This window comes from Salvelinus sp. IW2-2015, linkage group LG15 (genome assembly GCF_002910315.2).
Source record: "Salvelinus sp. IW2-2015 linkage group LG15, ASM291031v2, whole genome shotgun sequence".
NCBI lineage: Eukaryota > Metazoa > Chordata > Actinopteri > Salmoniformes > Salmonidae > Salvelinus > Salvelinus sp. IW2-2015.
In genome coordinates, this window is record NC_036855.1 from 57,505,622 (window position 1) to 57,516,938 (window position 11,317).

The following is an 11,317-nucleotide window of genomic DNA, read 5'->3' on the forward strand; positions in this document are numbered from 1 at the left end:
ATGGTCTGACTTTGACCTGGTGTAGTAGGAGACCAGGGGATGTGTGTGTTTGGGATGGTCCCTGACTGACCTGGTGTAGTAGGAGACCAGGGGATGTGTCGTTGTTTGGGATGGTCCCTGACTGACCTGGTGTAGTAGGAGACAGGAGATGTGTTTGTGTTGGGATGGTCCCTGACTGACCTGGTGTAGTAGGAGACCAGGGGATGTGTCGTGTTTGGGATGGTCCTGACTGACCTGGTGTAGTAGGAGACCAGGAGATGTGTTGTGTTTGGGATGGTCCCTGACTGACCTGGTGTAGTAGGAGACCAGGGATGTGTTGTGTTTGGGATGGTCCCTGACTGACCTGGTGTAGTAGGAGAACCGGGGATGTGTTGTGTTTGGGATGGTCCCTGACTGACCTGGTGTAGTAGGAGACCAGAGATGTGTTGTGTTTGGGATGGTCCCTGACTGACCTGGTGTAGTAGGAGACCAGGGGATGTGTTGTGTTTGGGATGGTCCCTGACTGACCTGGTGTAAGTAGGAGACCAGGGGATGTGTCGTGTTTGGGATGGTCCCTGACTGCCTGGTGTAGTAGGAGACCGGGGATGTGTTGGTGTTTGGGATGGTCCCTGACTGACCTGGTGTAGTAGGAGACCAGGGGATGTGTCGTGTTTGGGATGGTCCCTGACTGACCTGGTGTAGTAGGAGACCAGGAGATGTGTTGTGTTTGGGATGGTCCCTGACTGACCTGGTGTAGTAGGAGACCAGGGGATGTGTCGTGTTTTGGGATGGTCCCTGACTGACCTGGTGTAGTAGGAGACCAGGAGATGTGTTGTGTTTGGGATGGTCCCTGACTGACCTGGTGTAGTAGGAGACCAGGGGATGTGTCGTGTTTGGGATGGTCCCCTGACTGACCTGGTGTAGTAGGAGCCAGGGGATGTGTCGTGTTTGGGATGGTCCCTGACTGACCTGGTGTAGTAGGAGACCAGGAGATGTGTCGTGTTTGGATGGTCCCTGACTGACCTGGTGTAGTAGGAGACCAGGAGATGTGTTGTGTTTGGGATGGTCTGACTGACCTGGTGTAGTAGGAGACCAGGGGATGTGTCGTGTTTGGGATGGTCCCTGACTGACCTGGTGTAGTAGGAGCCAGGAGATGTGTTGTGTTTGGGATGGTCCCGGACTGACCTGGTGTAGTAGGAGCCAGGGATGTGTCGTGTTTGGGATGGTCCCTGACTGACCTGGTGTAGTAGAGACCAGGAGATGTGTTGTGTTTGGGATGGTCCCTGACTGACCTGGTGTAAGTAGGAGACCAGGGATGTGTTGTGTTTGGGATGGTCCCTGACTGACCTGGTGTAGTAGGAGACCAGGGGATGTGTTGTGTTGGGATGGTCCCTGACTGACCTGGTGTAGTAGGAGACCAGGGGATGTGTCGTGTTTGGGATGGTCCCTGACTGACCTGGTGTAGTGGAGACCAGGAGATGTGTGTGTTTGGATGGTCCCTGACTGACCTGGTGTAGTAGGAGACCAGGGGATGTTCGTGTTTGGGATGGTCCCTGACTGACCTGGTGTAGTAGGAGACCAGGAGATTGTGTCGTGTTTGGGATGGTCCCTGACTGACCTGGTGTAGTAGGAGACCAGGAGATGTGTTGTGTTTGGGATGGTCCCTGACTGCCCTGGTGTAGTAGGAGACCAGGGATGTGTGTGTTTGGATGGTCCCTGACTGACCTGGTGAGTAGGAGACCAGGAGATGTGTTGTGTTTGGGATGGTCCCTGACTGACCTGGTGTAGTAGGAGCCCAGGGGATGTGTCGTGTTTGGGATGGTCCTGCTGACCTGGTGTAGTAGGAGACCAGGAGATGTGTTGTTTTGGGATGGTCCCTGACTGACCTGGTGTAGTAGGAGACCAGGAGATGTTTGTGTTTGGGATGGTCCCTGACTGACCTGGTGTAGTAGGAGACCAGGGATGTGTTGTGTTTGGGATGGTCCCTGACTGACCTGGTGTATAGGAGACCAGGGATGTGTCGTGTTTGGGATGGTCCCTGACTGACCTGGTGTAGTAGGAGACCAGGAGATGTGTTGTGTTTGGGATGGTCCCTGACTGACCTGGTGTAGTAGGAGACCAGGGATGTGTCGTGTTTGGATGGTCCCTGACTGACCTGGTGTAGTAGGAGACCAGGAGATGTGTTGTGTTTGGGATGGTCCCTGACTGACCTGGTGTAGTAGGAGACCAGGGATGTGTCGTGTTTGGGATGGTCCCTGACTGACCTGGTGTAGTAGGAGACCAGGAGATGTGTTGTGTTTGGGATGGTCCCTGACTGACCTGGTGTAGTAGGAGACCAGGGGATGTGTGTGTTTGGGATGGTCCCTGACTGACCTGGTGTAGTAGGAGACCAGGGATGTGTGTGTTTGGATGGTCCCTGACTGACCTGGGTAGTAGGAGACCAGGAGTGTGTCGTGTTTGGGATGGTCCCTGACTGACCTGGTGTAGTAGGAGACCAGGAGATGTGTTGTGTTTGGATGGTCCCTGACTGACCTGGTGTAGTAGGAGACCAGGGGATGTGTTGTGTTTGGGATGGTCCCTGACTGACCTGGTGTAGTAGGAGACCAGGAGATGTGTTGTGTTTGGGTTGGTCCCTGACTGACCTGGTGTAGTAGGAGACCAGGGGATTGTGTGTGTTTGGGATGGTCCCTGACTGACCTGGTGTAGTAGGAGACCAGGAGATGTGTTGTGTTTGGGATGGTCCTGACTGACCTGGTGTAGTAGGAGACCAGGGGATGTGTCGTGTTTGGGATGGTCCCTGACTGACCTGGTGTAGTAGGAGACCAGGAGTGTGTTGTGTTTGGGATGGTCCCTGACTGACCTGGTGTAGTAGGAGACCAGGAGATGTGTGTGTTTTGGGATGGTCCCTGACTGACCTGGTGTAGTAGGAGACCAGGGGATGTGTTGTGTTTGGGGATGGTCCCTGACTGACCTGGTGTAGTAGGAGACCAGGAGATGTGTTGTGTTTGGATGGTCCCTGACTGACCTGGTGTAGTAGGAGACCAGGGATGTGTTGTGTTTGGGATGGTCCCTGACTGACCTGGTGTAGTAGGAGCAACCAGGAGATGTGTTGTGTTTGGGATGGTCCCTGACTGACCTGGTGTAGTAAGGAGACCAGGGGATGTGTGTGTGTTGGGATGGTCCCTGACTGACCTGGTGTAGTAGGAGACCAGGGATGTGTTGTGTTTGGGATGGTCCTGACTTGACGAAGAAGGAGTGGACCAAAGCGCAGCGTGGTACGTGTTCATAATTTTTTAAATAAATTAGAACACTTGAACAAAAATAACAAAGAGACAAATTAACAGTTCTGTAAGGTAACTAAACTAAACAGAAAACATAGAAATAAAGAAACTAGAATGCCCACCCTCGTCACACCCTGGCCTAACCAAAATAGAGAATAAAAACCTCTCTATGGCCAGGGCGTGACAATTGGATATCTATTTGTCTACGTCAATAATTTGTTTATGGTGTGCTTCTGTCTGTAAGTTATTACAGTAGGCCTGAGATGTGTCTGAAACTTTGTTCCCCCCTGCTGCTGTCTTGGTTGGACGAGGTCTCTCTTGAAAAAGAGATTTTTATCTCAATGAGATTACCTGGACAAATAAAAGGTTAAATAAGTAAGGACCATACCGGGTCAGGTCACTTATTGTGGTGGATACTTTCATAGTGTAGACTATTGATGCTGAAGTTGAAGGGTGTGTATGTGTTTGTGTGTGATATATATATGATAGCCGTGAGTTGGGGAGGAGTGAGGAATTTGGGCAGAGGTCAGGTCAGATGAAGTGAGGAGGAACGGATATCACTAAAGTTCTGTCTAGCAACAGAGGTGTATTGGCTGTTCAGAGATGTAAGGAGGAGACTCAACATAGGAGGAAGGGTTAAATACCAGTGCTTGTGTGAATATGTCTTGGTCTGTTCAGCTGTCTGACCCATTGGGTGAATAAACTTGGTTTGAGCTTTACTAATCATCCATGAGTTTTTACTCTTTATTTAGAACCTAACAATATATATATACCGCATTAAATAGTACTCGCAAAACACCAGTCTCAACGTCAACAGCGAAGAGGCGACTCCGGGATGCTGGCCTTCTAGGCAGAGTTCCTCTGTCCAATGTCTGTGTTCTTTTGCCCATCTTAATCTTTTCTTTTTATTGGCCAGTCTGAGATATGGCTTTTTCTTTGCAACTCTGCCTAGAAGGCCAGCATCCTGGAGTCGCCTCTTCACTGTTGATGTTGAGACTGGTCTTTTGCGGGTACTATTTAATGAAGCTGCCAGTTGAGGACTTGTGAGGTGTCTGTTTCTCAAACTAGACACTCTAATGTACTTGTCCTCTTGCTCAGTTGTGCACCGAGGCCTCCCTCTCCTYTTTCTATTCTGGTTAGAGCCAGTTCGCGCTGTTCTGTGAAGGGAGTAGTACACAACGTTGTACCAGATCTTCAGTTTCTTGGCAATTTCTCGCATGGAATAGCATTCATTTCTCAGAACAAGAATAGACTGATGAGTTTCAGAAGAAAGTTCTTTGTCTCTWGCCATTTTGAGCCTGTAATCGAACCCACAAATGCTGATGCTCCAGGTGATGCTCCAAGTTTATAATTTTAAAAACCCTTTTGCAATTATGTTATCACAGCTGAAAACTGTTGTCCTGATTAAAGAAGCAATAAAACTGGCCTTCTTCAGACTAGTTGAGTATCTGAGTATCATTTGATGACAGCTTTGCACACTCTTGACATTCTCTCAACCAGCTTCACCGGCAATGCTTTTCCAACAGTCTATCTAAAATATATTTTGATTTGTTTAACACTTTCTTGTTTACTACTTGATTCCATAAGTGTTATTTCATAATTTTGATGTCTTCACTATTATTCTACAATGTAGAAAATAATAAAAATAAAGAAAAATCCTTGAAAGAGTAGGTGTGTCCAAATTTTTGTCTGGTACTGTGTGTGTGTATATATATAGAGAGAGAGAGAGAGAAAGAGGGGGCAGGGCGCGAGGTCTCACCCATGCTGTGGTTAAAGTGGGCTGGGGTGTGGTGCTGAGACCACTCAGATGGCACACCAAAGCCTGCTCCCGTTCCCGCCGCCATCCGCAGTCGATAGGCCTGGTTAGGCTGTAGCTCTCGCAAGGTAAGCTGAGTCTCATTCCCCCCCACCTCCACAGAAAACACGTTGTCCACTGCAGTAAACACACACACATACATAAGATATACATAAGATGCAGCCCATCTTCATAATTATCCATTAWCTTATTATGCAAGACCTGATGACTCATTGTATACCATGGATAGAACATAGAACACTTTATGCTTTGGGCTTATACCCCAAGTCACTCTTCAATACTTAATGCTTAGAATCCACAATTGTTCTTTGAGMCAAAATGTGTGTGACTGAGTTTAAGAGTCTTTTGTAGTCATTCAGGACACACTCCCCAACAACAACTGCCTGGCTGTCTCTCTGCTGTTGCATACTGATACACATGCCAACAGGGCATACACAAACACACGCACATAGGCACACAAACAGGCACACATTCAGCCATAATTAACATACTTCTCTACTACAGGAATCCTAACTTTAGATGCGCACGYTTTATGGTTGCATAAATCATGCATTGATTTGAGGCTTTGTGCCTTCCTGAAACATGAACACATGTACCACCACGTTCTAATACCGGACAGCGTTATAATAACACAGGACAGCAGTGTAGTACTGTGGCCTCCRTGCCAGTAGATGGCGATGTGCTCGCCTTGTTCCAGTGTGGAGTAGTCGATGCGGTAGCGGGTGACAGCTCCTCTGCTGTGCTGGGAGGACAGGGGCAGCCACATCACTCTGATGTCTGTAGGGGAGGTGCTGAGCAGGGACAGCTGTGGAGGGGCACTGGGTACTGTGGGGTAGAGCATGGCAGGACATTCTTAGTATTAATGTGTCATATAGTTTGCAGTACAGATAACCCTGGATCTAGTGTCTGGTGACTTAAGTAGCCTATCATATTCTCTGGAGGGGCACAGGGGAGTAGAGCATGTCAGATCAGGTACAGGACACTCTTAGTATCCATACATCAACCATACTATTCTACAGGCTACTATACCAATTTATTCATTACATTATCTCTTAGCGACAAAGTAGAATACGTTCTTTTTATTCTCAAGTGTATGATGACTCATGTCGGYTGTCATATGGATGCATTAGATCTAACTGTGTCTCTGTTATTTTCCTTTGAGAAGTGAGGTCTTTGGTCTACCCACCGTCCTCCAGCATCTCCACGGTGACGGGCAGTGACGGGCGGCTGGCTCCCATGGGGGAGTAGGCCACCACGTAGAAGGTATAGGCTGTGTGTGGCAGTAGCTCCTTCACATGGTACTCTGTGGTGTCGTTGTTCACAGCAAACTGGTATTCCATGTGATCAGAGCCTGTGGACCACACAAGCTCAGTGTTTAACCAGGACAGCACAGGACACACTCAGCCTGACCTGACAGTGTCATTCTCTACCATGCTATCAAGGAACCAGGAACCTATGTATGTTAATGCCTATACACTTGAAACTAGTTAGCATCCTTGTGCATAGATGTCGTACGTACAGGTCAAACACACACAGACACAGACACAGACACACAGACACACAGACACAGACACACAGACACAGACACACAAACACACACACACACACAAACACACACACACACACCTGAAGTGGGCTGGTAATGCACAGAGAAGCCTATAATCTGGTCACTGTTGTGTTCGGGCCGTTCCCAGGTGAGGAGGGCGGTGGTGCTTGATTGGGGCGTGGCAGAGAGCTGGTGTGGTGGGCTGGGTAGACCCTCTCTCACAATGACAGACAGCTTGGCTGTGGCGCAGGCCGTCCCCAGAGCGTTGTCAGCGATGCACTGGTAGTACCCTGCGTCGTCCAGGCCCAGCTGGTTGATGAGCAGCACCCCAGGGCTCTGGGTCTTCACCCGCCCGTTAGACTTGACCGGCTTGCCATTCTTCAGCCAGTGCAGTGCCGGGGGAGGCTCCCCAGAGCTGTTACACACAAACCTGGCTGTGTTTCCCCGAGAGAGAGAAACYGTCTCTGGGGGCTGGAGGATCACTGGTGGGGCTGGGAGAATGCAAATAGAGAAACATCCTTCTTAGGAAAAAAATCCTTCACAGCAGCATATACATTACAATTTACTAGAGGACCAGAGAACTAAGATCGAAGCCAAAAATACAAATCAGAGATCTAAGATCGAAGCCAAACATGCAATCTATACCACATTCTCACACTCACATATTCTTCCTCTTACCTGACACATGCAGTTCAGCCGCAGCGATGACAAACTCGCGGGTCTTGGGTTTGTTGGCACGGCAGACGTAGACCCCCGCATGGTAACGCCGTGTGTTGGGGATCACCAGGTTGGTTTCCAGGACAACCACGTCGGTGGCGATGGGCTTCCCATCTGTGTCCAGGAGAAAGAGCAGAACGGAACAGAGAAGAGACAAGCGATTTCAGAGAAAAAAATATCTGAAAAGACCAAACTAAAGCAATTAAAAACAGTAGTTTCATGCACACAACACTAGGCACTGCCATTTCAAGGCAGCTCAGTTCAGCAGTTGAACGTCAATCACAGAAAAGTATAATGAGCATATCCAGCCACTAGGTGGCACTGTAAGACCTCTGTGATGACGGGAGTTTTGTCAGCAAAGGTAGAAATATGAAACACAATGAAGATGATATTACAGGAATAACACAGGAGCTTAGTACCAAAGTATTGACCAGGCTCTCGTTGTGACATTGGTATTGAGTCTATTTTTTCATTTAATTAGGCAAGTCAGTTAAGAACAAATTCTTATTTACAATGACGGCCTACCCCGGCCAAACCTGGGCCAATTCTGCACCACCCTAAGGGACTCCCAATCAGGGCCGTATGTGATACAGCCTGGATTCGAACCAGGGACTGTAGTGATGCCTCTTGCACTGAGATGCAATGCCTTAGACCGCTGCACCACTCCGGAGGGATTGAGAGAGAGTCTTACCCTGTCTGCTCCAGGACACCAGGGGTTTGGGCTGCCCTCCCTGGGCCATGCACTCCATCACTGCTGGACGCCCCTGCACCACTGTGGCATTCTGAGGAGGTGCCACAATCACTACCTCACTTTGGGCAGGGCCAGGACCTGGGCACACAGACACATCACARACACAACACAGACACAGGAATCAACAGCTGCCTTACAACCAACTCTAACCCTCAATGTCTTATATCAGTCACCGTCATTCTAACGCGGCATGTCACAAATTACCTACCAATGAACTCAGTTTAGGCAGGGTTGTGGTGCTATCTGATGTAAGACAATGCTGGGGCCCTTGTCAAGATTCAGTGTAACAACTCTGAACACGGAACTCAAGACAACTGGGAATGGTCATCCAACTCGGAAATCCAAGCTAGAAACTCTGGCATTTTTCTAGAACTCGGACTTTCCAACCTGAAGATCACTGACGTCTTGATTTTACCATGTTTCCTCGAGTTCCCAGTTGTCTTGAAAGCACCACCAGTCCTGTCCTGTCCTGTCCATCACTATGACATCACAGCAGCTCTCAATAGAGGAGGAAAGATCACCTGACACCAGTCTAGTTTCCCCTTGGGCCCACAGTGATTAAAGCTTGGCCCTCTCGGTTAGTTAGGATCAGTGTTACCAATTTAGTGACTTTGTCGCTATATTTATCAAGTTTTCAGACACCGCCAGTGACTCATATTGGTAAAAGAGTTTAGCGGCAAATTCAGCAACTTTTCAGGCTGCCTTTGGGGAGTTTTTRCTACTGAGAGTTTCTACGGCTTTGATAGCATTTAGTGACTTTTCCCACACAATTCTGCCACAAACGAGAATGGGAGAAGCTGTCTGTGTAACAGAAATCACAGCAACGGTGCACACACAGGCAGAGAAGCACAAGGGAAGAGGGTTTGCGGCAGGAGAGGGGCCAAAAACGCGATGTCGGGGATCGCAGCTGTGCCGCAGCTGTGCCAATTGGTGCTGTGATGTAGTCGCGGCAATGCAAAATGTCATCTAGCGACTTCTAGCGACAAATCAAAGAMCCAATAGAGATTCTCACTGAAAAATCGTTGGCAACACTGTTTAGGACAGTTAGCAGCTCTGTCAGGAAGAGGAGTGGAGGAGACAGAGTTAGCTACTAGCCTGGTTAAACCAGAAAGAATGCTGCACAACCAGGCTAGCTAGCTACCCCAATGGGCTTAAGAGAGGAGCAGAAGGCTCTATAGTATGTATGCTAAACCTCTTTGGAGTCACTTATTGTAGACGGATTGACAGAGAGAGAGAGAGAGGGCATCTGAGGGAGAGGGGAGTCAGATAATGGAGGAGAGGCAGTGAGGGCCTTACTCTGAGAGCATGGTGGTGTAATTCTGCCAAACTATATGACTAAATAAATCTCCATCATTTTCTTGGAGGAGTAGAAGAGTGCATTAGCAGAGCAGATGAGGCCCTTATTTTTAGTGGCTCTGTGTGAGTGGCTCTAGGGGTAATTATGGTAGGAAGGGAGGCCCATCACACTGCCTGGGACGGGGCCTGCTCTGCCTGTCTCTCTGCTCAGAGCCTACATTATGATAATGAGCTCCAGCAGGGTTCCTGGGATACTGTAAGCACATTATAAATTAATCATTGAGCATACATACAGCACTACTTGGTTGTGCATGAGGGCTTAAGGTTTTAAATGGGCCAGTCGAGTTCTCCCAGGAATGCAGGATGTGCCTTGATAGGGTTTTGTGTAAGTTCTGTGCTCAGAGTGTGTGTACGTGTGTGTGTGCTTCGCATGCGCACATGTATGTGTATGCGTGGATGAGAGAGAGAAAGTACACTGAACAAAAATATAAATGCAAAGCGTTCGTCCCATGTTTCATGATCTGAAAATACCTGATATTTTCCATACGCACAAATAGCTTATTTCTCTCAAATTTTGTGCACAAATTTGTTTACATCCCTGTTAGTGAACATTTCTCATTTGCCAAGATAAACAGCATGATCATTCCACAGGTGCACCTTGTGCTGTAGACAATAAAAGGCCACTTTAAAATGTGGTGTTTTGTCACACAACTCAATGCCACAGATTTTTTGAGGGAGCGTGCAATTGGCATGCTGACTGCAAGAATGTCCGGCCTCACAACCGCAAACYACATGTAACCACGCAAGCCCAGGACCTCCATATCCGGCTTCTTCATCTGCATGATCGTCTGATGAGGGGTGGGGGGGTGCTGAGGAGTATTTCTGGCTGTAATAAAGCCTTTTTGTGGGAACAAACTCATTCTGATCGGCTGGGCCTGGCTCCCCAGTAGGTAGCTGCCCAGTCTTGTAAAACCCATAGATTAGAGCCTAATACATTTCTTTCAATTGACTGATTTCCTGATATGAACTGTAACTCAGTAAAATCGTTGAAATTGTTGTATGTTGCGTTTATAATAATGTACATAATGTACAATTGAATAAGTGTAGTTGATGTGCTCAGCATTATTCTGTCAGGAAGATGACATTGGTGTGCAGGTATTCCATTCATAAACCTCTTCCAAAGTGAAGGCTAGAGATGTAATGGCATTAGATTTGACATGCGTTTTACGAAATGCCTCAAAAAGTCTGGGAGTGCTTTCTTCTCTGACCTTCAGGTTTCTAAGGCAGCAGGGCTTTGTGTCACACCAAATACCTCCTACTGTAAGCTAGCATCACTTCACACAGTCTGTTGGATATTGGGAGGTGTGAAAAAGGCTGGAATGCTGTCATTTCTTCACCTGCTCAGGCTGTCTGTGTGACTGTGAGAGTGGTGTGTGTGTGGGTGGGCATTTCTGCGTGCGTGTGTGAAATATGTGTTGTATGTGAAAATGTGTGTGTGTGTGTGTGTGTGTGCGTGTGAAAGTGTGTGGTGTTTGTGTACACATCCGTGCGTGTGTGGGAGAGAGAGAAGGCATACAGTAAGTGTGTCAAGGAGTATTGAGTCATCAACATAATGCAATGTCTATTTGTGAATGTGCGTGTCATGCCCTGATCTGTTTCACCTGTCTTTGTGATTGTCTCCACCCACATCCAGGTGTCACCCATTTTCCCATTTGTCCCTGGGTATTTATTCCGGTGTTCCCTGTTTGTCTGTTGCCAGCTTGTCTTGTCAAACCAACCAGTGTGGCTTTCAGTGTGCCTGCTTTTTTCCCTTATCTCTTTTGCTAGTCCTCCCGGTTTTGACCCTTGCCTGCCTTGACTCTGAACCTGCCTGCCTGACCATACTGCCTGCCCTGACCTCGAGCCTGCCTGCCACTCTGTACCTCCTGGTC

At 48.2% G+C, this 11,317-nt stretch overlaps 1 protein-coding gene across 1 annotated transcript in view; it reads right to left on the reverse strand.

Moving 5' to 3' along the window:
- igdcc4 (immunoglobulin superfamily, DCC subclass, member 4) overlaps positions 1-11,317 on the reverse strand; it is a 62,051-nt gene that overhangs the window by 13,995 nt on the left and 36,739 nt on the right. The window contains exons 4-10 of the mRNA XM_070447381.1: positions 8,031-8,197; positions 7,301-7,453; positions 6,703-7,113; positions 6,263-6,427; positions 5,764-5,901; positions 5,003-5,193; positions 1,759-1,811 (exon numbers count right to left, since the gene is read on the reverse strand). Coding sequence (XP_070303482.1) covers positions 1,759-1,811; positions 5,003-5,193; positions 5,764-5,901; positions 6,263-6,427; positions 6,703-7,113; positions 7,301-7,453; positions 8,031-8,197 — 1,278 coding nt within the window. The remainder of the gene's footprint in view (positions 1-1,758; positions 1,812-5,002; positions 5,194-5,763; positions 5,902-6,262; positions 6,428-6,702; positions 7,114-7,300; positions 7,454-8,030; positions 8,198-11,317) is intronic.